Below are 25,963 nucleotides of genomic sequence, written 5' to 3'. Positions count from 1 at the left end.
TGATCTCTCATCCAGACGTGAAGATTCAAATGCATGGAGTAGTTTTTCCATTATCAGTTGCTGTGAGGATACTCCTGACTCCTGACCTGACTCCAGAACAGCGTTCACCAATCAGAAATTAGATTATTTTGGTGTTTGTCAATCAGGCTCGAAAAGTAGACTGCCATTGCATTTCTGGCCTGCGCTGTTTGGTTTGAAGAGTTTTAAACATTATTAGGTGGACAGTAAGTCCTAGTTCATCACCATTTTTGTTCTGCATTCTGTGGTCTGTAGTAACTTAACTAGTGAGATTTTTCCATAGGGGTTTAGTAATACAGTGCCTGTGCTTGGTTGTTGGAGGTGCTATAGTATATAAACATTCATTTAGTAAAGCTGTAATGTAAAGCTGTCTACTAGTCTGGTGTGCTGAGGTCGGTTTTGCTGTGAAGAAGGCCCCTGTAGAACACTGTTTCCCTCAGCACTGCATACCTGGCTGAGTAGTTAGCACCAGGAGGAGACAGGGTTCCTCCTTCAGATTGGGGCTCCTGGTTGTGCCTATTCTTCTTGCCCTGAACAAGAGTCCAGTCGCTCCTGCCAGGTGTTGAAGCCAGAATTAGCTGCAGCTTAGCTCCATGATCCATGACTCTGTTAGATCAGCCCTCATTGATCAGACTGATCCATGACTCTGTTAGATCAGCCCTCATTGATCAGACTGATCCATGACTCTGTTAGATCAGCCCTCACTGATCAGACTGATCCATGACTGTTAAATCAGCCCTCATTGATCAGACTGATCCATGGCTCTGTTAGATCAGCCCTCATTGATCAGACTGATCCATGACTCTGTTAGATCAGCCCTCATTGATCAGACTGATCCATGACTCTGTTAGATCAGCCCTCACTGATCAGACTGATCCATGGCTCTGTTAGATCAGCCCTCACCCAAGCAGTAAACGCTACAGTATTTGGTACCAGTATCGAGTCCAAGTCCCTGTTCATCCTCCCTTATCTAGTGGAGCGTGGAGATCCTGGCTTGGAGTTCTACCTTTTTTCTACTAGTCGATCTCAGTCCTGGAAGGTGATGAAGTTGGTAGCTTGTTTAAACGAAACACACAAAGTAAAATTAAAACAGTAGGATAATCAAAAGCCTTGATGTTACTTGACTTGATAAAAGGAAGATGGGCAAAATGAAGAACAAATAAAGCTAGAAACAAAATAATTAAAACAGACAATAATTAAAACAGAAAACAATTAAAGCTGATTAAAACTAGTGCAGTAGGCAGAGTGCTTAAAAAATTGAGCAAAGCGTCATTCAAAACCGATGAAGGAAATACCACACGCGCGCACACACTCGCACAAAGACGCGCGTGTGTGTGTTTACGTTACTGTACATGTGTCTGCACTCAGGCGTGAGAGTGCGGGTGTGTGGAAGGTGGTGTTGGGGATCAATAACCTGGACCACCCGTCAGACCACATGCAGACGCGGCGGGTGAAGCGTGTGATCGTGCACTCGCGCTACAACCGTGCTGTCGTCGACTATGACATCAGCATCATGGAGCTGGACAGTGAGGTGGAGGTGACCAGCTATGTGCGGCCGGTGTGTCTGCCTGAGCCTGGACACCTGCCCCCCTACCGACACCTACTGCTACATCACAGGCTGGGGGCATATGGGCAACAGGAGTGAGTCTCTCTCTCTCTCTCTCTCTCACACACACACACACACACACACACACATGTTCGTGCATACACACACACGTGAGAGGACAAAATGATCTAATGCACTTGAATACTGGTGATCTAAAGTTGTTTAATGCTGTGAATCCATTTTTATTTTTGGGTGACAATACCTTTTACTGCCAGCAGAGGGGTAAAGAGCCATAAGGGGAGCAGCCAAATGTCTTTGGCTTCATTCTCTCTCCATGTGTCTCTCCCTCCCTGTGTGTGTCTCTCAGTGCCGTTTAAGCTGCAGGAGGGAGAGGTGAGGATTATCTCTCTCTCGCAATGTCAGTCTTACTTTGACATGAAGACCATCACCTCCCGCATGCTGTGTGCTGGATACGAAGCTGGAACCATCGACTCCTGCATGGTGAGAGAGAGTGCGCATGCGTGTGTGCGCACGCGTGAATCACTAAATGTTTTTTCTTCCTCCTTGTATATGTGTATATTACATATTTTATTGTCACATTTTGTATTTAATGCAAGTATATATTTTTAGTTTTATATATTTGAGTGTGTGTGTTTGAAATGCTCTGTACATGCACAGTATTTTGGAATTGTGTGTATTTAAGGGTATTTTAAAACCATGTTTGTGTAGCCTCACCCGTGTGTGTGTTGCAGGGTGACAGCGGTGGACCCCTGGTGTGTGCAGAGCCCTCTGGTCGCTGGTCTCTGTACGGGCTGACATCCTGGGGCTCCGTCTGCTTCTCTAAGGTTCTGGGCCCTGGGGTGTACGCCAATGTCACACACTTCACCGAGTGGATACAGAGACAGATCTACCTGCACACCTTTCACCTGGTCTAGGACACACACAGACACACACACACGCGTGCTATGGAAATGAGGAGTGATGTATGTCTTGTGTACAGGAGAAGAGTGAGGGAGCATGTAAGAGGAAAAGGATAAACGTGTTATTTAATCATTCCAAAAGATGATGTGTGTATCTGTGTGTCTGGGATAGTGGGATTATATTATGATGCTTTTGGCGTTAGAAGTGTGTAGTACGTTTGTGTGTGGGGGGTGAGGGGTGTGCTCACTCTTAGCTGCTACCTTTGTTAATTTTTACCAAACTGAATTTGAGGATCTGACCAAACTCAGACAACAGCAGCTTAAGTTTCAGCAGCCTTGTCTGTCTGCCTCTGGCATGTCCTGTCTGCCTCTGACTGTCTCTCTCTGACTCATATAAACTAAACTAAACACTTACCTGGTGTATATACTTAATAAATGTAAAGAGACAGGTTTGTTTTTTGGGAGAGTGTGTGTGTGTCTGTGGTATTTAGTGATGTTTAGACCACTTGTTGTTAGGTATAGTAAGAGTTCTCCTTACAGGTGTTAAAGGCTCTTCCTTCAGTGCTGTGCTGTCTCTGCTGCTATTGGACGGATGTGGCTAAGGGGCAGGGTCTAACCTATCGCCCCACCTGGCCTGCACCAATCAGGTTCCACTCTCCATAACACTGCAGTTTGTGTGAGCCATTTGGGTGTCACATGCGGAACTCCAAGCAGGTTGAAGTCAGTTTAAACCTCCTGCTTGTGTCTAAGTGTGCAAAACATGTTTGTGTGTCAATGTTCTCTTAAACTCAAAAGTGTTTGTGTGTCAGTAATGTTCTCTTAAACATGTTTGTGTCTCAGTTTGATCTCTTAAATTCAAAAGAGGAAAGCCGTGTATGTCTGTGTGTGTGTGTGTTTGTGCTGTTTGTGTGTTTGAATGATTTGACATGCATGTAAAGTTCTTGTATTACTGTATTACATACTTATGAGGCTGAGGTCCTGAAAACTCCAGAAGTAGAAATTCCTAAGTATATTTTCTTGGGAATACAATTTTTTTGGGAAAAAAAAGGCTGTTTTAACTTTTAAGACTGTGACAGGTGACATATTTATTTGAGATGTTTGGTTATGGTGAGGTTTGTGAAGTGGTGATCAGGTCATGTTACAGGGCTGGGTGGAAAGTTGGAGGAAAGTAGTCACAGAAATATTTAAGGTCTTACATGTAACTTGCAGTAATATGTGTGTGTGTGCGTGCGCGCGCGCACGTGTCTGTCTGTGAATGTGTGTGTGTGTGTGTGTGTTTCTGTATATGCACCCGCATGCATGAGTATTGTGTACACTTAAAGATTAGTGCTTCAGGAACCCAGTGCAACATTCCCTCCACAATGTTGTTTTGTAAAATTAAAGAGTATTTTTCTACAGCTTTTCTATGTGTGCAAAAGAACTTGTTTAAGGTCTGATATACAAGTCACTGTATTTTTATGATTTATTATTTCACATATATTGTGCTGTTTAGAGTTATTGACAGGTGATGTTAAATCCAGAATAAACACAGTGGATTATCTATTATTACAATAAACCTTGTCATCACAAAGCGTTTAGTTGTGTGTTTAAACTCTGTATTCCAATGCCTTGAATAGTCTTTCCAAACCCTGTTTACAGCATTTTATATTTTATATAATGCATATAAATATGTATATACATTTTATATATTATATAAAAACACCAAAAGGCGTTTATCCTTTTTCAGAGTTAAAGTGGGAGGAGGTGCTTAGTAATATTGAAAAGCATGTAGATTTATTAAGAATTTCCCTAAAAATCTAAAGCTGAGAACCACCACTCTGGAACATAGTAGCTTGAGAACTGCTCTGAACACTCAGTTATGACAACTAGGGCTTTTATGAAGGAAAAAACATGTAGTATGTGATGAGTCCACAAGGGGGCAGAATTGCTCCTCACACTAAGTGCGCCAAATGTAACAGAAGGATGTTCGTATGTACACTTGGCTAACAGCTGATGGTATTTACACTTAAATAATGTTGCGATGTAAATACCATTTGAGAGAGAGGAGTAGAGGCCCTCCTCACTGCGGAGAGCAGCCGAGAGAAGAGGATGTTTGGGAAGGTTTAGTAGAACTGTCATGCTAATTTCATTCTGACTGATACTGGCTCTTTTCAGCAATAGTTCACCGTATGTTAAACTATAATGATGAATACTTATTCACTTCTCTTAGTCCTTAATATATTACTACACTAACATACAAATAAAACATCTTCCATTGTTTAATCTGCTAATATTTATGATATAGTTACAACAATAATTCATAAATTTGCAGGCAAAACATCTGAAAAAACAAGAAAGAAGTTTAATCATAAACACATGATATTTTGGTAACAATTTATTTTGAGTGGTCCTTTATAGATAATTAAACTCTCGGCAGAGTGTCCAACATTGTCATGAATTAATCAAAGAGGGTTTGGATACAATCTTAGACGAGCTTACTTACAAGTGGTCAAGGGTCAGACACCAACACTCAGGCGTCAGACCAACCCAGCTAACATTAATCCTGACCCTCACCCTGGCCCTAATCCTGACATTAACACTAACCAAAACCCAGTTACAGAATATTGTCAGTAGCATGTCTATAACAGCACGGTGAGTCTGCTGTGATGGTATGTATTATACCTGTCACATGTTCAGTGACTTCTCAGGTTAAAGGATAAGCACCAGCTAATATGAGTGTCAAACGCATAAATACAGAGAAAACTTACTTTCTATCTTGAGATTATCAATAGTTAGGAAACTTTTTTTTTTTTGCAAAACCAGGGAATACGCCTTAAAAAATGTTGTTCTTTTCCTCACCCCGTCTTCGGAATCTGTCATAAACATCATCTGTGTGAGGTAGATGGTGGACAACTCCAGAAGCTGAACTGTAGGTGATGCAAAATGACAAAAAGGTGTTTTTGGCGCCAATAATTCACTGTATAGTGGCACCGCCATACACAAATAGCCCCCAAATCCTAAAATATCAACAACAAAAACTTCATATTCTGGGGTGTGGAGGTTGTAGCGGCTCCCACATTGCGACCGTTGCTTTTCTGCCAATGTGAGCATGTAAAGAGAGTAAAGAGGCGCCGAGAGCCTCTGTGTGCGGAGTAAACAGGGTGAGTGCGGTTACTTCACACTTTCAGTAGCTAACCTCGGCTAGCCTGCCTAGCTAGCTGTGGTAGTAGCTGACTAACTGACGTGCTAAGCCTGGCGCCTCAAACTACTCCACGGAGCGGCAGGTGGGTTAGCTACGCAGATTTATAGTTGAAATGTCTTGTGGAGGTGACTTCTACGTGGGTTACAACAGGCCGTTAGCGTTGAGCTAACCGCTAGCTAGCTACTGCCATTAGTAGCTCAGTACAAAGATCCGGTTCGTTATTTAGCTAGCTACGTTTCATACAGGCATCCAGCATCTTTCCACACGCTTGAGCTGATAGCACTGTCAGCTTACTTCTGTTTTCTTCAGTGTACGAAGTTAGCACTAGATGTTCACTGAAGTCAGCCACGCAGAAGAGAAGTTAATGATAATGCGTACATTTTAAGGCCGGACACATATGATTAACCTACCAAACATATTAGTCCACTGAAGCGGACGTTAGCTCGCTTAGCTAAGACACTGGTTAATAGCAAAATGCAGCCCTGCTAACTATAGTCATGGCCCAACGTTTTGAGACTAGCACAAATGTTTGTTCTCACAAAGTTTGCCGCTTCAGTTTTTATGGTGGCAATTTGCATGAACTCTAGATTGTGAAGAGTGACCAGATTAATTGCAAAGTCATTCCTGCCGCTGCATTTCAGCCCTGCCACAAAATGGCCTGCTAACATCATTTCAGTGATCTTCTCGTTAGCTCAGAAGAAAGTTTTAACGAGGACAAGGCAGCTGATATCAGCCTCTTGACTGGTTGCTTTAAAAGGCTGGTGGTGCTTAAAGTTTTCTTCTGCTAACCATGGCTACCTCCAAGGAAACGTGCAGTCATCGTTGCATTGTATCAAAAGGGCTTCACAGGTATGGACTTTGCTGCTTGTAAGAGCACCTAAATCAGCCAAATAAAGTAAACAACTGAATTCATCAGATTATAAACGGATCTTATTTATACAGTTAACGAAAAGATTTTCTGCTGAGTGTATTGAGATGCTCCACTACTGCTATATCACTGATCTGTTGATTAAAAGAAGTGTCGCTATTTTTAATAAATTCTCACAATCATCACAAGGCACACACAACAAAGACAGCAAAGTAAAGCCATAGTTTTAGTGACAATATTAATGATAAAGTGAATCAACATCTTAGAATATTATAATGCAATTTATCTGTAATACTTTACAAGCAGTCCTGATAAAGTAAATATATTTGTCACGATTAGTCCCTTCCAGCTGCCGTGTTCCATGTTTTCTCTGTCTTGTGCATTTTAGTTCCGTTCCATAGTTCGTTTTCTCCGCCCCTCGTTTAATTTTCAACACCTGTTCGTCGTTTAGTTGATGTATTTAAACCCTGTCTTGTAGCTTTGATTAGATTTTTGCTGTTCGTTGCGTTTATGTGTTTGGAGAATGTCTCTGAAAGCCCGATATGCATGTATTTAAGTTTGTATTCCGTACCTTTGTGTTTATCATAGTCTTTCTTATAGCCTGCTTCCCCTGTTTGCCTTTTGGTTGTTTGTAATGTATCCTCGTACTTTCCGTGTTGGCTCTATGACCCTGGACTGCTATAACGACTACGACTCTTAATAAATCTCGCTGTTCTCCGCACATGCGTACGCCTCCTTAACGCTCGCCGTTGCAATATTTTTGCAAGTACTTTTACACGTACAAAAGAAGAGATATAGACATTCGAAATATAACTTTTGGGCTAGGAAACCTTTCTACAATAAGTTTATCATGATAGGCGATCAGTTAATATTGAATATCATAATGCTAAAATGCTTTTAATATATCCTAGCACTAAAATGCTTGTGGAAAATTAGGCACAGACCACTCGTTCTGTCTTTACCTTCTACCTGTGGTGTGGTGGACCAGAATTACACCCTGAACTAAAACTTTAACATTCACCCTACAGGTCACTTATTTTGAAATACGTCCCATAAGTACAGCGTAAATGAAACCGTGTAAATATTGGCTTATTGGCTACCTTCACGTTATCAAACAGAAGTGAGTCATATCTAATTATTTTGCCTTCATGTGAGACAAATCCTAACTTTTCAGGGCTATGTGGACAAAAGTCTGATCTTTTCAAATCAAAATTGAGCCACTTTCATGTGTGATCAGAGAGCGGATTCGTGGTCATGTGACTTGAATGAGAACGGGCGGTTCAGACGTCATGCGGCTTTTCGCGTGTACGCATGCGCTTAGCGCGGTCACTGTCGGAACACTAATGGAGGACAGCAGCTAACGGCTAACAGCCGCCTGGCTTTTTTCCTCCTCCTCGTTCTGATTATGTAAAAATAATGAACTCTGTTGTTCTCCAGAGCAAAATGCGGTAAATACCGGCGCGTCCATTTTAATACCATGAGTTATCTCACAAATAACTTTATTTTTGTTGGTGGTGATGACAGAAGTGACTCGTGGAGGACAGATGCATTCACAGGTCACTTACACTTACGAACGGGAACCGCCAAGATGGGCAAATTCCATGTAGGCACAAAATCTTCAACATTACGGCTTGTAGGTTAATATGTGAACTGTGAGTGTGACGGAGAGGACGGGAACGATGCCTCTTGATTGGTGGATGGAGATCATGTGATGTGCTGCTCCGCGTTCTGGTTTTCTCATGCAGATCCTGCTGCGATCATGACCTACTGAACACAAACACACAGAGAACATGAGAGAGGTGTACAGGTCTGTACCCATGAACCACCAGCATCAGTCATGTCAGTAATAGCTGTTGAGGGGACTGTTGTGTTCTGGATGAAGTAATAATAATACATTTTATTTAGAAGTGCCAATTGGAATATTCAAGGTCACTTTACAGTAGCAAATGAAAACATGATACGAATTATAAGAATAATAGAATGACAACAAAGTAGATAAATGAAAATAAACTGAGAGATTAAGACATGGTTCAGGAGCCAGACCGTGTAAAGATTTAAACACCAGGACTAAGATTTTACACTGTATGTGATAATGGACCAGGAGCCAGTGTAGGTTTTTTTTAAACTCGGGGGTTGTGTGTTCCCGTGATCTGGTGTGTGTGAGAACTCTTGTTGAATTCTGTACGTATTGGAGCTTCTTGACAAGAATAGCAGGGAGCCCAACCAGAAGTGATTTGCAGTAATCCAGTCATAAACCTGTTAATCATCTGAGACCATGGCAATCAATTTCAGAGAAAACTAAAATATGGGGTTTTGAACAGCCCAACATGCTGGCGAGTATTACGTAAATAATGGCTCTAGAACTCGACCCTGTAGCTCAGGGACCTCCTCTTTGTCTCTGGTCAGTAGCAGCTGCAGTAAAAGCTGTGACAGCCTTGCGTGACACTGTAGGCTACAGTCCATTGACACTGTTAGTTCCTCGTGCTGTTGCACAATTGCTGCTGGAACAGAAAACATTCTACATGACTGCAGCCAGGCTTAGATATCACAGTTTTATTAGAAATGATGTAGAGTGCTTAACCCCGCGTCTGTTCTTCCCACAGAAGCAGGTGGCGAACCACATGATGTCTACAGGTCATTAGTGAATTTTGCTATCCTAGGGTAGAGCTTAAGGAGATGCCATTACATAGTCCCCATATGCTGCTGTTTGTGGATGCATCTGCATTCAGGGAAACCCTGTGTAGGGTTTGCAGTGGTGAATCAAACTGAGACTCTCCTGGCAGAGTCACTACCAGGACATTTATAGCACAAACAGCAGAGCCAGTGGCAGCGACTGAGGTATGCAAACTAGCGGCAGGGAAGACGTGACTATATACACAGATAGTAGATATGCTGTTAGGGTAGTCCACTATTCTGGCCCACTGCAGAAACGTCACTTCAGTGAGGTGGGACGAGTGCAGATTGGGCATGACAACACTGAGCACCAATATACATCAAGAAGGGCCAAAGGCCCCCTGACCCTTGACTAAGACATAGAACACACACTAAGACATAACAACATCACCTATGCATCTCCACCTTATCATGTGGGTCCCAGCCTGCTTAGACTGTCTCACACATCCATAATAGAGAATGAATCTCTGAGTAAGTGTGAGGAGAAACAGCCTGTGCACAAGGAAGTGTAACCTAACTCCACATGTCTTGTATGTCACCCATTTCTGTGCCCATGGGAGCCTCTACCACTTAACAATGAAACTGGCGAACCTCTTAACCGCAACACATCTAATAGTGGGGTAGCAATGTCCACAGGGTATATGATGAACGTTACCACAGCCTTTCGAGTACTAGGGACAATTCCAGAGTGAGTCAAGAATAAAAGTTATAAAAGTTATAATGCTAACTGTTCCACTTAATGTGACACAGATCGTAGCTCACATAGACCAGTCGCACTAAATATACAGTCACACCCATATACAGAGAGAAGTTACTGGAAGGTGTTTGATCAGATATTTAGACTCTGCCCCTGTAGGGTCCTCTCTTGTTAGATACTGCAGTGTGATCTTTAGCCTCCAGTCAGGGTCTGAAGGTCCATTTGACCCCATCAGTGATGGGCTTGTCTGGACAATGGCAGGGCAGCAGTACAGACTCTCCTGGAGATCCCATGATTACATGCTCATGAAGTTTCAGAACAGAACACAGAACTGAGCTTAACACACCAACAAAACAGTCACACACACAGAAGTGAGCTTAACTCACGAACATAACAGTCACACACACAGAAGTGAGGCTAACTGGGATTAACTGCTAATGCTTACACAACAGTGAGAGTCTGAATTGAGAACAGTGAGAAGCTAAACTGCACAGACTAAATGCCCTAGAACATAACACAGGCAGGTTCTGGTTGTGGCCATGTACTACCCTCAGTCTGTTCCTAGAGAACTGGCACTCTGTGTTGAGAACTGGAACAACACAGGCGGACAGAACCTCCTCTATATCCAGTGATTGGAGCTTTGTGGTATAGTCTCAGGGTCAGTACAAGGGCAGGCCAAGGGGTCAGAACCTCCTCTATATCCAGATATGTTTCTATAACATCTCATGGATTTTGGACTAACTAACCGAGCTAATGAGGACTTATTTATACCTACATACCAGCTGTTATGCTAGTCTAACACACATGAAATATGGGCACACATTACTTTTTCCAGATCTTGTGGTGACAGGAATTATTTAATCTTAGTGTCACACCCACAGACCTGAGCGTTCCACGTTTCCCTGGCAACCTAGTCACGTCCGTGTTTTCCAGTTTTTGTCTGTCTCTGTGGTTCCCTGTCTCCTCCCCTTTATCCCCAGCTCTTCTTAGATTGTCCCTGATTGTGATCCTGTGTAAACCTTGTCCTGCGTCTCGTTTGTCGGTTAATGTTTCAGTATATCCTGCTAGATCTCGCTTCTCGTTCCTCGTTCCTATGTACTTTTTTCCCTCGCTCCATGTTTAGTTACCCTCTCTGTCTGTTACTTTCCCTATTCATGTTCACCAGTTCTCTGCTGTATGTAATACTTTCTCTCTGTGTTTTAGTCTACGTTGTGTTTCCTGTGAGTATTCGTCTAACTTATTCCGCTCTCTTTTGCCGTTAGGTGTTCTCTCGTCGCTTTGCTTCGTTTAGGTTTCTCTTCCCCGTTTATATACACAAGTGTTGTGTGGCTTTCCTTTTTAGTTCTACTTCCCTGTTTTTGTTGGTCAGTCATATGTAGCCCAGTTCTGTGTATTCCCCACTAGTTCTAGTTATATTCCTCAGAGTTATTCTTCATTAGTCTTCCCTAAGTGTTTATGCCCCTTTTGCCCAGTTCATGCACTCACCTTGTTAGCCTGTTATTCTCTCTGTCCTTTGTTCTATTCTGTGTTTGTCTGTTTCTGTTATTTATTCTATTCTATTAGTCACGTTCCTTATGGCATCCTTAGTTAGTTCTGTTCCTCATCACATCCAAGGTGCCGGCACTTCGCAAGTGTGTTTGCTCATCACCTCTCCGTTACACGTAGCAATTGATCTAAGATGAAAAAGGCTACTCCTGAAGAGAAACAAATTAATTTGATCAAGGGTACAGTTGGGTGTCTTCGGCATAACATTAAAATTGAATGTTATACTTGCTAATGATCCTCCCCAACAGAAGCATATATACTGAGAAAAGTTCTGGTCCTAAAATAGATCCTGGAGGAACTCCACAACGAACAACAGAAGTAGAGGAGGAGAAATGAGCGGCATGTGCTGTAAAGGTCGTATTACAAAGACAAGATGTAGACCGGATCTGTACCGTCCCACTGAGGCCAACCATGTGCTCATGGTTGAAAGCAGCAGTGAGATCCAGCACCATCAGAATGACGACATGTTTTCCTGTGTCAACAGCAAGTAACACATCATTTGTCACCTTTAGAAGTGCCGACTTTGTACTGTTTAAAACCAGACTGAAAAGGTTAAAAAACGTCTTTTTTGTTAAAGGAGCCCACGGTTGTAACAGAACAACCTTCTCCAGTACTTTAGAGGGATGGTCATTTTGGTAACTTTACTCATCTCCAACCTGACTGAGGAAGACCAGGGAACATACAGGTGTATGGTCACCAACAACCATCCATCACTCACCACCCCCCCCTGCCTCCAGCCTCTCTGCTCTGCTGGTAGATTGGGTTTATCACACTGGGGACTAATGTACTACTGACCCTGATTCTTTGTAGCTGTATAATATCCATCATTGAGAATCTGAAGTTTCTGTTTCCTGACTATATTAATGCACTTCTCTCCATCCAGTTTGAGTCTGCATGCTCCTCCAGTAGGGTCATAAACAACCAGATGACAAAGCCTGAAATTATTTAACACTTTATATCTCAGACCATCATATCAGTCAAAGAAACTTCTGAAAGATCTGTAACTTCCAGTCCACTTTTCTACACAAGAGCAAAGCACCAAAGGACCCTATATAAAGACACACAGTGCAATGTCCTACAGTAACCACTAATATATAGAGCAGTCAGAAGGGTATGACTATGAGGTATTCTTATTTTCATGTATAGTGTTATTCTGTGTAACGGTACACCCCCCTTCCCACTTCTCACATGGTATGGCCTGCCACATGCATGTGGAGTTGTCATTGTTGACTGTTTTTGACACGACTGCCCCTTGTTTGTTTCTATGCCCCTTTGTTAGCACACACCTGCACCTTGTTATACGTTTCATCTATGTATGTATTTAACCCCTGTGTGTGTGTGTGTGTGTGTGTGTGGTTCATTGTCTGTCATTATCAAGTTCATGTTCTTGTTATCATGTTAGTGTTTACATTGGTGTCAGTGTTTGCGCGCTTTACTCTCGTGTTCCTTGTTTGTTTATCTCACGCTGCACTTTGTGTTTACTGTGAGTGCCATAAGCTGCTCGTCGTGTGTAATAAATGTTTGTCATCAAGAGACGTTTGTGCATCTATTAGTCTAATAAACAGCAGCATTTTAGGTAGAGACCATTCAAAAGACACTAAACGTCAAAATGGAGTGTCTGCAATGCAGTGAATGAAAATGAAAAAATGAGGCGCAGGTTTCTATGTACCACCCCTCCCCCCTCACACGGTGTGCAGTGCACACGGCCCGCAGTTACCACAACCCTTTAAAATATGCGTCATATACCAGTATACTGCAGGGCTATGCATGACTGCAGTCTTTAAATCTCTTTAAGAATGAATTTATTATTTCCTAGATTCTTTTCAATGTGTAAATTGCATGAAGTATTTGTGTAGCTGTAATAAAATATGACCAAATACCTGATTTATACCTTTAACAGTGAGACTGAAGTTTCGGTGTTGGTTGTGGTTAATCCAACATGAATATAATCCATGATCCTCCTCAGTCAGGTTTGAGATCAGTAGAGAGAGATTTCCTGGAAAGTTGTCGTTAAACCTCTGAACTCTGCCACTGTAGCGGTAACTGAGTTCAGTAGAGTGGAGATCTTCATGGTGTGGTGAGCTCCACTCCATTTTCACAGGTTCCTCCTGCAGATCAGTGCAGGAACAGGGCAGGAACACAGACTCTCCTGGAGATCTACTGATCTCAACATGCTGTTGATTCTCTGACAGGCTGCAGCCTGGAGAAAGAAAGAAAAGAAATAATATATCTCTCCTCAATTACAAGTAATGCTTCATGCAGTTATTAAAGCCACGTGTGGTCTCAGTTATTAAAGTTATGTGTGATATTAAAGTCATGTTTGTCCACATTTATTAAAATCATGTATGTTCACAGTTATTGAAGTCATGTGTTTTCAGTTTGAGTTGTGGACATGTGACTTATAAGACTGATGCTTAAAACCTGTGGTAATTAATATGTTTTGATACACTAAATTTGATGACTATAAATTGAGTGCTTTTTCACGTTTCTAACATTGCTTTTATACTTTTTTTTTCTTTTATATTGTAATTTTGTGTTTTTGTACAGTTTGTTGTTTTAATGTTGAGTTGGCAAAAAGAAAAACATTTCCAGCACATGATCTTAAACTCTAGATCACTAAAGTAAACCATCTAATCCACCATAACACACTACCAGACACTACACACTGCTGAAACTGTCATTTGAGTGGCTGACCTGTAACCATTAGGATGACATATGAAGAGTCTCCACACAAGTACTGTCCTTGGTCATTTCTAGTGAGGTTTGAGATGAGCAGAGAGCGGTTACTGGAAGGTGTTTGATCAAATATGTAGACTCTGCCCCTGTAGGGTCCTCTCTCGTTAGAAACTTCAGTGCGATCTTTAGCCTCCAGTGAGGGTTCGAAGTGTTCGAAGTGTTCGAAGGGATCGAAGTGTTCGAAGGGTTCGAAGTGTTCGAAGTGTTCGAAGGGTTCGAAGGGTTCGTAGGTCCATATGGCTCCATCAGTGATGTTCTCCTGTTTGTATGGACAATGGCAGGACAGCAGTGCTGACTCACCTGGAGACCCTATGATAGGAAGCTCAAAAATGTTCACGGTGGTGCAGCCTGCAGACACAAAAATCCAACAGTACCATCATCAAGATTATCACCATCATCATCATCATCAAAATTATCACCTCCATCACCACCATCATAATCACGATCATCTTCATTGTCACCATCATCATCATCATCATCATCATCATCATCATTATTATCTTCATCATCATCATCTGTAATTTCTGACATTCATTATTTCTATTAGTGATCTATAACAGAGAGCTAAGATCTGTGAGTGGAGAGTGAACTGATGTTCAGAACAGCTGCACAGATCAGAATGAAGAAGACGGACTCTAGTCAGTCTGATACCAAAACATGATGGACCAAAGACCAGAGAGTCACGACCTTGCAGACAACATGTATACAGGGAAAGAGTGTGTGGAGATCAGACATCACTCACAATGCATGTGGAGATCAGACATCACTCACAATGCATGTGGAGATCAGACATCACTCACAATGCATGTGGAGATCAGACATCACTCACAATGCATGTGGAGATCAGACATCAATCAAAACGTGAAGACACACACACACCACATCGCTCACAACGTGGACACACACACACCACATCGCTCACAACGTGGACACACACACCACATCGCTCAGAACATGAAGACAGACACATATTTCATTGCTCACAACACGAAGACACACATCACTCACAACGTGAAGACAAACACACACCACTACTACTACTATATCTGTTACAGTTAAAATACAGTTACAGTTACTGTTACAGTTTAAAGAACTTCAGAGGCCTGTATAAGGTAAATGGTAGATGCTATGTGTGAGTGGTCACATGTATGTGTGAATGTGCGTATACATGTGCATCTGTGTTTGTGCTTTTGTGTGTGTGTGTGTGTGTGTGTGTATGTTTGTGTGTGTGTTTGTATATGTATATGGAATGTGTGTGTGTGTGTGTGTGTGTGTGTGTGTGTGTGTTTGTATATGTATATGGAATGTGTGTGTGTGTGTGTTTGTATATGTATATGGAATGTGTGTGTGTGTGTCTTTGTATATGTATATGGAATGTGTGTATGTTTGTGTGTGTGTTTGTATATATATGGAATGTGTGTGTGTGTGTGTGTGTGTGTGTGTGTGTGTGTGTGTCTCAGACTCACCCAGTTGTTTTGTGCAGTTTTCCTCATCACTTCCATCCTTACAATCATTGTCTCCATCACAGTAAAAGGCACTGGGGATACACTGACCATTCTCACACTCCAGCAAGCCTTGTGCCTTACATGCTGCACAAACACACACACACACACACACACACACACACACACACACACACACACACACACACACACTTACACACTTTCATAAGCTTAAAAAAGGTAGAAAGCAGAACTTGCAATGCCAATTAATGCACTCTGCTCTAGACACCAAGGCAAAAGCAAAAAAACTGGTAATTAATTATGTGATTAATTATCTAATGCCCTGGACAATAGTTATTTAATAAAGAAATAATTAACAGTATTTTAAACTAGTAAACAACATCAATAGAAAACAGTATGTGTAACAGTAATTGTCAGTAATCGGTTCTCATTGAGAGACTCACAGCAGTTAAGTTCATCACTGTTGTCCAGACAGTCGTGGTCTCCATCACACAGCCACTCTGATGGAATACAGCGACCGTCCCCACACTGGTGCTCCCTCACCGGATCACACCCTATAGCAAAGGTCAGCACAAACACACAAAGGTGAGAGACCACAGACACTGTTTGTGTTTACTGCCGTATGTTTATATTAGTTACTTTAGTCACAACACTGCTGTGGGATTTTTAAACAGAGGCCACTACAGTGATGGTTACGTGTGATGTGATTGGCTGATTCCAGCCAAGGTTTCCCAAATTAGCATATTCATGATTCACATTACCATACACCAATAATATGGTCCACAAAGATCACTTTGCTACACAGAAGATAAAAGTCCACACAGGAGAGGGAACTCTAAGCAGTCTCGCTCTTCTCTGCTCCTGGGACCGGCGGAGAACCAGGCTATGCCAGGAAGGAGCATGTGTGTGTGTGTGTGTGGACATGCATGTGTGTGTATGCATGCATGCGTGTGCATGTGTTCATGTCTGTGTGTGTGCACATGCATGTGTGTGTATGCATGCTTGCGCGTGCTCCTGTTCACGCGTGTGTGTAAGTATTTGTGTGCATGTGTAGAGTATGTTTTGTTAATAGAAAATAAGTGCTTTTGGCTGTAATTTACCTGCTTTAGTTTCGTGTCCTGTAATACATCTGTGGCATTTACATAATAAACAGACCCTCCTCTCCCCTCTAAGTCACATCACCTCATGTTATTACATAAAATCATTACCTAATGTTATTATTGTGGGACATCACATGTCTTTCATTTGAAATAGTTTACATTAATCAGATAATATGGGAAACACCTTTGTATTTTTAATGCCAGCTTCTATGTCACAAGGTCTGGTAGTTTTGAAAGATAGTGCCACTGACACATGCAATATAGGGCAAGAGGCTTGGAGAAGATGGAGTATGTTCGCTCAGGGCTCAGAGATGACAGCCCATGTTCACTTAAGCGTTGCAGATGACAGATTGGCCAGTTTACTGCCCTTGTCACCACTGCTTTTAGTTACTGGGACAGTTTGCCAGTGACACATGGAAGATTTCATGAGAAAAGGAGACATTAAAAGTATGATTCATCACAGTGTGAATAGGGAAGTTTGGGAGAAATAAGTGAGCAATAACAGCTTCAGACATGATCTTCCTCCCAAACATCAGTTATTCCATAACTCCATTAATGTGGCACTTTAATCCAGGACTAGGATCAGTTCAGGAGAACTACAATCTGTATATAAACAAACACCAGTAACTAAACCTAGAAGACCTGCCAATAACAAACACCAGTAACTAAACCTAAAAGCTGGTTTCTCTCCATGTTCTCTACAGTACAACAGTGCTACACAGATCCAGCATGAAGAAAAACTCTGGTACACATGCAGAACTCACCTGTAGTCACCTGCAGCACACAGTAGAGGAGATACACACACACCAGCATCTTTAACCAAGACTGGAACTGGTACAGAGCACTGGAATCACTCACACCCTAGTCTGCTCGTTCCTCTCTCTCTCTACCTCTCTCCCACTGAAGTGTAGTGGTGTCTAAGAATATCAAACGTGAGAGTTTTAGTTTATCAGTATATCTACCACATCCTTCTCCATTTCCATGTGTGTGTGTGTGTGTGTGTGTGTGTGTGTGTGTGTGTGTGTGTGTATGCTTCCATTGTGGGTGTTTTGCTGCTCTTTCAGACACTCATTTCAGACGGTTCCTCAGAGAGACCAACCTGCAGACCACTCGACAAGGTGCAGTACTCACTGGGGCAGTGGTGTCTCAGTGGTTAAGGTGCTTCACTAAGGTTAAGGTTGCCAGTTTAAGTCCCACTACTGCCAAGTTGCCACTGTTGGGCCCCTGAACAAGACCCTTAACTCTCAATTACTCAAGTTGTGCTTAGTCAGTCTCTTTGGATAAAAGTGTCAAAGAATTGTACTCGTTGTTTTGTGGGTGTGACACTTTTAGGACGACTCATTATTAGTGTTGATTCAGCTTCCACAATCAGAATCATGGTGTTCAAAAGGGCTCACTATTATAAATTTAAGAAATGTGTCAAAACAAACATTATTATTTGAGGATATGACTTTTCGCAAAATATTAACTAAATGTGGAGCACATATCATTATTAAAAAACAATGGATAACACCCAGAATGCACTTTAAACATATTTCAAATAAGCATGTAAAAAACTGTGTGCCTTTGATATGTTTTGTTGATATTTAGAGGTGTGGCATCTCTATGACAACACTTTCTATTTGTTCTGGAGTAATCATGGAGACTGCAATACAGCTGAGAGATTCTGTGCAAGAAGGAATGCTAGTCTAGCCACTGTATCAGAATTTAACAGGGTAAGTTATAGACACACACACACACACACATACACACACACACACACACACACACACACACACACACACACACACACACACACACACACATTTAGCCCTGAGGATCATTTGCTGCCAGTTTAGATTCACACTGAAAGTATCTGAGCCACATGTGATGTTACAAAGTGCTCATTAGGGTACCAGTCAAGATTAAAGTTGGAATATTGTATGTTCTCACGTCCCTCGATTTATTTCTCCATATATACAGTCAACAAACACAAAGATTAAGACAATCCAACATTGTTTACTGGTTGCATAATATCCTTAAATCTTTTCAAAAAGGCGTAAAAAATGGATTGTGCCTAAAAGTGTTTAAGAATGACAGATATGGCATAGTTCAGGCACTGCAAAGCTTTTCAACAATGATTGGACACAGCAAACTGCTGTTGGTGATGTTCAGTGATGCTGTTTTTGTTACTCTCACTGATGATGTAATGCTGATTGATGATGTAATGTTGACTGATGATGTAATGTTGACTAGTGACACAATGTTGACTGATGACATAGTGTTATCTGATGATATAATGTTGATTGATGCTGTAATGTTGACTTATGATGTAATGTGGACTGATGATGTAATGTTGACTAGTGACACAATGTTTACTGATGATGTAATGTCCCAGCTGCTATGATCCTGCTGCAAGAAATCTGTTTTAATCTGCATGGCAGCAAAAAACATCTTGGTCTTTAGCGGCACAAAATGTGATAGCATCAACTGAGATATGATACTTTCATCAAGTGCAGGGCTGTCTTCACCAGGTTTGGACAAAGCTGCTACCATCTGTACCTTCTCAGTGGCAGAAATTTCAGAATCAAAGAACACTAGTCCCACAATTAAGTACCATAAATGGTGTATAAATGTCTTTTTAGCTGCACACACAACAGGCTTACTAACCGTTGTCACTGACTCTTGTCCGCTCCAGGGATGACGCGACCTCAGAGGTGACATTGTAGGCTGCTTTCTTTGCTTCAGGCCTCTTTGGAGACTTTTAGAGACCAGATCTTTCCCATCTGCGCTGCTGCCTTCACTGTTGTTTGGCCAGTGACAAACAACCTCACAACAACCTCACAACGCCGTACCTTCGTCTGCTTCTCTCTGCTTTCTGCTCTCTATCATATCGTCTCTTTTCCACACCACCCAGTGTTGTGCCGTACATATATAACATGATGCATATGATACATACATCATCTTCTGTGACATGTGTACATGTCAAGAATAAATTCTTTAAAGCCACCGCCCTAAAGTGACATGCTGTGTTGAGCTTCAGTTCAGTCTGTTTAGAGCTTTGTTCAATAACCCTGGCACAAACAGCCTTTCTGGAAATTTGACTCCAGTTAGCATGGAAAAAACAGGATGCAAACTTTAAGGATCTTAAGGACTTAAAACACGATTTCTTTTAACAGCACTAACAATAAAATTTCAAAGGAATAAAATTGTGTATTTTTGTATCGTCATGGTCTCTTTATTCAACTCCACGCCAGTATTCAGCAGTAAGTTTGTGTAGCAGTGTGTTTATGGTAAACACACACATTCCACCACAGGCAGAATTCTTTTCTTTGTGTAACCCTTTTTTACAGAACAAGAGCAAACTCCACACAAAATAAAATAAAAATCACAACATGAATTTGTTTCAGATATTCTACATTTACAAATTTGTGCTCATGTATCTGCGTTTTTTTTGTTTTGTTTGTGTGTGTGCGTGCGTGCGTGCGTGTGTGTGTGTGTGCGCGCGTGCGTGTGCGTGTGTGTGCATACGTGTGTGTGTGTGTGTGTGTGTGTGTGTGGTGTGTGTGTGTGTGTGTGTGTGTGTGAGTGTGTGGTGTGTGTGTGTGTGTGTGTGTGTGTATGTGTGTGTGTGAGTGTGTGTGTGTGTGTGTGTGGGTGTGTGTGTGTGTGTGTGTGTGTGTGTGTGTGTGTGAAGGTCTGGCTACAGTCACAGATGACCAATGGAAAGAACTTTCTGGTGAGGGCTGGCAGATCAGACACTTCTGGAGACTACTCCTTAATTATGGTAATCATCAACCATTACTGCTTTCCAGGAAATACAAAACACAATGGATGTTTGGGATGGATGTAGATAGCATATAATTCCCTATAATTCTCTTCTTGTCTTTCTGATTATGACCACGCTCTTCCTCAGGACAAAGATTCTGAGTGTGACCTCCTGGGTGTGCGCCATGACCTCAGTAAGAAGCAGGTGAAGGGATGGGTGTGTGTGAAAGAAGTGCACTGTTCGGTGTTCTGAGGACAGAGAGCGCTCCGCTCGGACTGCACAGTCACAGATCAGAAAGCTCCGTCTCTGATTTCGACACATTTGCTCTTATTAAACCAGATTTCTCTTTATCACTGTGCAGAGTATTACTTACCTAGAAGTGTTTCCATCAATCTAACACTGAATTTGACTGTGGCCCTGTGAGGTATGGAAGTTAGAGGGCCAGGTCTTAGTGAAAGGGCGGGGCCTTGATAACGGGGCGTGGCCTTGATAACGGGGCAGGGCCTTGATAGAATCAAGCGTCTCTGTCATTTGCGCTTCGGTTTACTGACATTGCAAGCCTTGGCACAGCTTTGCTACAAGAGGTGAAAAGGAGGTTAAAAAAGGTATGCAAAGCGTAAACGTGATTACCAGTTAAAGAAAACCCTCTCGACAGAGTCTGTTAAACGGGACGGAGGAGAAACAGAAAAGCCAAGTGAATCGCAGCAGAAAAGATCTGATATGTAGTGCACGCTTCTTCCTCAGATGAAAGTCATATCATAGCATCGGAAAAGAATGAGACATTCTCCGTTTGAAAATTTGAATTTGTGTATTTTTTTCCCCTTTTTTGAGACGCTTCTGACATCCTTTCCGGGAATAATAGGAACTATGCTAAAAGGCGATTTTTTTTCTTCCGAACGTTTAATTTGAAACTGCAGCTCGACATCTTCGACTTGACTAGCTATGTGGAAAGAGCGCTTCCGAGGAAGCGAAACCAGAACGAACTAAGTTGTTTTTTTCCTCTTTTGGTGATAATGACCAACGCAGCACATTTGTCATAGTAGGAATTTGTGATTACTAACACTGAATGACTAATGTGTTATATGACTGAGGCCGAATTTAAGATGTAATATAGCTAATACCTAACTTGTTACCAATGGAGTATACTGCTGATTGATGAAACTCACTCCAAAGTTTTAGAAGTTTATATCGCCGTGTAGTCAGACGTGTAAAGTTCACGACAAATAGCTAATAAACGTGTGAGTGTGAGTTCGCACTGTGTGTGTGTATCAAACTAAACGGCAGAGTAAGTTATCCTTCCTGGCTTGCTCGACCGGGTGAAATACAAGTCCTATTGCACTTCTCGATGTAGGCTGTCCGTTAATTCTGTTAGTATGCATCTTATTTGCAAATTATTTGCATATAAAAGACAATGTTTCCTATTACTTTAGCTGCCAGTCATTGAAAGCACGTTTGTCCCGTTCTAGGCTCTCTAGGTGGGACATCAAAATGTAAACATGCGGGACATTACAGTACATAGAGACAGCCTGTTACCCCTGCTTTCAAAGAAGGTAACGTGTGTGTGTGTATACAAGGGATGTGCAATAATTTAATGTCTACATTAATATCTTAATTGTTTTAAGGATGTGTGAGCTGACATGATCAAGGACCTCACTCACCAGCCTCTGTATATCAAAGTATTCTAGAGTCAAAGTGAGGCCATCTATCTGGCGGCTAAAATTCGGCAGAAATTAGGTCAGGCAACAAGACAGTAATCCCAAGCAGACCCGTAAATCTACAACAGAACAGCTAAAAAAAAAAAAAAAAAAAAAAAGAATCAGTGTGTTGCGATGGCGCAGTCATTTACATTACATTTACATACAGTCATTTACATTACATTTACATCCAGACATTTACATTACATTTACGGCATTTAGCAGACGATCTTATCCAGAATGACTTACAAAACTGCTTTGTCATTTACTCATAGAATATATCCTAGTACAGTACCATAGGTTACAGTCCAATATACCAATGAATTAGAATACTGTAGAAATACAGGGATCACGGCTGATACTTTGAAGTACAAAATACATAAGGTCTGTCTTAAACAATGATAAGTGCAATAAACAATAAGTACTAGAGTTTGTTAAACAACATAAACAATACCCTACAATAAGTACTAAATTAGTCAGTCAATATTGGAGCATATTGGGAGACCTCAGCCCAACTGAAATGCTGCAGATGGGCCTTAAGATCCCTGAGCATAAATGAATCCTTACAAACCTCAATGAACTGAAGCGACTGTGGCCAAAGTTCCTCCAGAACGATGTGAGAGACTGATAGTCATACAGGAAATGATTACTTCCAAGGTACTGCTGTGGTGTTCTTGGTTTTTTACACATGGCTTCTTTATTTTGGCTTCATGTTTGCTAAATAAAGAATGACATGATGGAATTGGTTATCTACGACCTGCTTACGACCAGATAAGTTTTTTTTGTTTTTATTACATCATGATACATAAAATCACAGAATTCAAAGAGGGTTAGGGTTAGGGTTAGACTTAGCGTTAGGACTAGGGTAAGAGTTAGGGTTGTGGATAGGGTTAGAGTTAGGGTTATGGATAGGGTTAGAGTTAGGGTTAGGGTTAGGGTTAGAGTTAGCATTAGGGCTAGGGTAAGAGTTAGAGTTATGGATAGGGTTAGAGTTAGGGTTAGGGATAGGGTTAGAGTTAGGGATAGGGTTAGGGTTAGGGATAGGGTTAGAGTTAGGGATAGGGTTAGAATTAGGGTTAGGGTTAGGGTTACAGTTAGCGTTATGGATAGGGTTAGAGTTAGGGTTAGGGATAGGGTTAGAGGGTATACTTGTGTGCTTTATCACATGATTGTAATACCTTTACAGACACATTTTTGTAGGATACACAATATCCTTTACTTAATGTATTGACAAAATCCCAGAAAATCTTGAAATATATTTTTTGTCAATATTGCACACCTGTTGTGTGTGTGTTTGTTGAACACAAACTCTTAGTACCAGAAAATTTCAGTGGTGAATATCAACTGCAGTTCACTAGATTTCAGGGAAACCTGATTGAAGAATTTTGCCTCTTCAAATCTTGTAATCTTCAAATCATCAGTGTTTCATGAACCTACTACTGACATTCATCCATTTAATTAACAAAGAATATATAGTACTGCCATGCATGTACTGGGGTGTTACATGTAACTTCTTACAGTTTAATAGTGCATGTTGTCTTTATTCCCCCTTTGATCTGTGTAATTAAAATGTAGATAAATGTAGTTCATGGTACCATCAGGTTGTCAGTTAAGGGTTCACTCTGCTCTTCTTCTGAAATGACCAACAGGACAGAATTGAGTAAAGATGCATGTCAGTGAAATGTTGCTTAATAATATGTAGAATGATAATGGATTTCTGAAGCTCTTATTCCAGTTGCTAATGAATAATAATGTTCAGATTTTTTTTAACTGAACCAAGCCTGGGGTGATTCCAAATATAACAAATAAATACAATAAATAATTCAGACTTTATCTTGAATAATACCAAATATTGAAAATATCTTTTCTTCTGTTTCTGCTAATCAGATGTGATCACTCTGTCTAAAATCCTCAAATCCATCTTAATGAAGAAATGTCAAAAGATTAAGGAAGGAATCTTGGACCATGGAAGCTTAACCCTTCTGAGTGAGATCTACATGGAGCTCTACATCACAGAGGGAGTGGAGAAGTTCATTCTGGACTGGGTGAAAGAACAGCGAATCAGGACGTTGTCTTCATGTTTCCACTTCCTTTCAGGGAGCTGAATTTGATAAAGGAGAAAAAGCTCAGTCTGGTGGAGCTTCTTTGTTGCTTTTTTCCACAAACAAAATCAATACCATTAATAGACTCTGAGGCTTACAAAGTCATTTTCATCTTTGAAAATGTGGTATCGTGATGATGGATTAAGTTTTTGTTGACTAAATTATCACTATCTACCTAGCTGACAGTAGCTAGAGGATGAAATGGCTCCTGTACATTAACTAGCTAGCTATTTCAAAGCTCCTTATACATGTATATACTGTGCACGATGCAAGTACCATTATCTGGCACTATACAACTACCATTGTAAACAACCTCAAAGTCATTATTTTCAATCAAAATTATTGTAATGAGAAGCCATCATCTAATTCAGCAGTTTAACTAGTGTTAGCTAATTGTTTTGAGTAACGTTTACCATAACATTTGTCAGTGTCCTCAAGTCGTATAAAATATCCTGTCAGAATTTTGATTCATTGAGTCATTGATTATCTTTGCAGGTTATCATCATCAAACATTTATCTAGCACACTGCAGATTTGCTTTAAACAGTCAACAGATAAATACACTTAGGGTTGACCAACATGTTGGCTCGTATTCTCTATGTCCAGAAGTTAAATGGATGGGCTTCAATATAATGTTTTGGCATGTTTTTTTTTAATAGTTTTTTTTTAATTAAAAACAGTCCTTTACATCAAATCAGGATTTTCCCTGAAGGTTTGGTTGGAACAATCTGATTAAAAAAACAAAACAAACAAACAAACAAACCCAGCTGTATTGATTCATTATTTCAGTCTCAACTCAAAAAGGTCACCAGTTGTGCAGCGTAGTCTGAGATCTTACCGCCAGTTATAAATACCACTGTAATTGCAAACACACAGGGATCAAGACATGGTTTAAATACATGAATTTAACAAGACTAGAAACAAGGGACAGGTGTGGAAAATTAAAGGATGGTCGGAGAAGACGAAACTATGGAATGGAACTAGGGTACACAAGACGGAAAAACATGGAACATGGAAGCTGGGAGGGATTAATCATGACAACCACCGATAATAGCTTTAAATATTTAATGGTAGGTTTACTGACTCATTAATATCAAAGCTGATTAGGCATTAAATGATGCAAGAAATTGAAATAAGATGATATGACTCAGGTATATGGAACCAACTAAGTTAAACTATAAAATAACAAAATCAATTAAACTAACAAACAAGATGAAGCAATGTAGCCACTGAAACCACCAAGCAGAACAAGGGAATTACTGAATGGGAGCAGGGTACCTTAACCGAATTCTATGAGCAAGTTAGTATTATGATCACAGATGTCAATCTGGCATTAAAGTTGACCACCCGAATTAAGGTCTTTGGTCTTGATTGAAGAGTTGATGCAGGACACTGGATCCATGGGAAAAAAGGAGGTTAAATCCTCAAGGAGGATTTCAGTGAATTTCGATAACAAAAAAAATTGTCTTTGCGAGCATTTTACTGTACATAAAGAGAGTTCTGTTGTTCAGGGAAGGTTAAACTCCAGTAGCATTTTGGAAACAAAAGGGTTTTAACAGACATTAGTAACTTGCAAAGGTTAGAAATAGTTACACACCCTTTTCCAGCTAGTAAGTTTATGACTCCTGGCATCAGAAGAGGAGAGTTGAAGGTCATAAAATTTAGACTGTGTC

The 25,963-nt window shown here is 41.0% G+C and overlaps 2 protein-coding genes and 2 long non-coding RNA genes across 5 annotated transcripts in view; 2 read left to right on the top strand and 2 right to left on the bottom strand.

Moving 5' to 3' along the window:
• corin (corin, serine peptidase) overlaps positions 1-2,882 on the top strand; it is a 35,136-nt gene extending 32,254 nt beyond the window's left edge. The window contains 4 exon segments of the mRNA XM_035521283.1: positions 1,387-1,612; positions 1,614-1,659; positions 1,932-2,065; positions 2,317-2,882. Coding sequence (XP_035377176.1) covers positions 1,387-1,612; positions 1,614-1,659; positions 1,932-2,065; positions 2,317-2,499 — 589 coding nt within the window. The 3' untranslated portion in view covers positions 2,500-2,882.
• A 5,110-nt stretch (positions 2,883-7,992) lies between these two features.
• Positions 7,993-14,948, bottom strand: LOC118240080 (polymeric immunoglobulin receptor-like). Its single transcript, XM_035521758.1, has 4 exons — positions 14,927-14,948; positions 14,143-14,532; positions 13,329-13,648; positions 7,993-8,297 (listed from the first exon to the last, which is right to left on the bottom strand). The coding sequence occupies exons 1-4, from the start codon at positions 14,946-14,948 to the stop codon at positions 8,271-8,273; spliced, it is 759 nt and encodes a 252-aa protein (XP_035377651.1). The 3' UTR covers positions 7,993-8,270.
• A 698-nt stretch (positions 14,949-15,646) lies between these two features.
• Positions 15,647-17,651, bottom strand: LOC113568253. Its single transcript, XR_004775536.1, has 3 exons — positions 17,512-17,651; positions 16,091-16,201; positions 15,647-15,773 (listed from the first exon to the last, which is right to left on the bottom strand). It is a non-coding gene; the product is annotated as an uncharacterized LOC113568253 (long non-coding RNA).
• Positions 16,661-25,038, top strand: LOC118240629. Of its 2 annotated transcripts, XR_004775538.1 has the most exons (8): positions 16,661-16,677; positions 17,452-17,581; positions 17,812-17,865; positions 18,338-18,462; positions 20,424-20,513; positions 20,643-20,688; positions 21,962-22,045; positions 24,077-25,038. It is a non-coding gene; the product is annotated as an uncharacterized LOC118240629 (long non-coding RNA). The 2 variants fall into 2 exon arrangements; XR_004775537.1 differs by lacking the exons at positions 21,962-22,045; positions 24,077-25,038 and having other exon boundaries at positions 20,643-20,845.
• The last annotated feature ends 925 nt before the right edge of the window (positions 25,039-25,963 follow it).

Source organism: Electrophorus electricus, chromosome 22, assembly GCF_013358815.1.
Source record: "Electrophorus electricus isolate fEleEle1 chromosome 22, fEleEle1.pri, whole genome shotgun sequence".
Taxonomy (NCBI): Eukaryota; Metazoa; Chordata; class Actinopteri; order Gymnotiformes; family Gymnotidae; genus Electrophorus; species Electrophorus electricus.
The sequence above is the reverse complement of the archived record's forward strand: the minus strand, read 5'-3'. Positions and strand labels throughout refer to the sequence as shown.

Excerpts from the sequence above, each read along its gene's own strand:
- LOC118240080 (XM_035521758.1), bottom strand. The coding sequence starts at position 14,948 with ATGTCTGATCTCCACATGCATT. Across the intron at positions 14,533-14,926 it reads GTCTGATCTCCACATGCATT|GCTGCACCACCGTGAACATT; the intron begins GTGAGTGATGTC and ends TTGTGTCTGCAG. Across the intron at positions 13,649-14,142 it reads TGTCATCCTAATGGTTACAG|GCTGCAGCCTGTCAGAGAAT; the intron begins GTCAGCCACTCA and ends TTCTTTCTCCAG.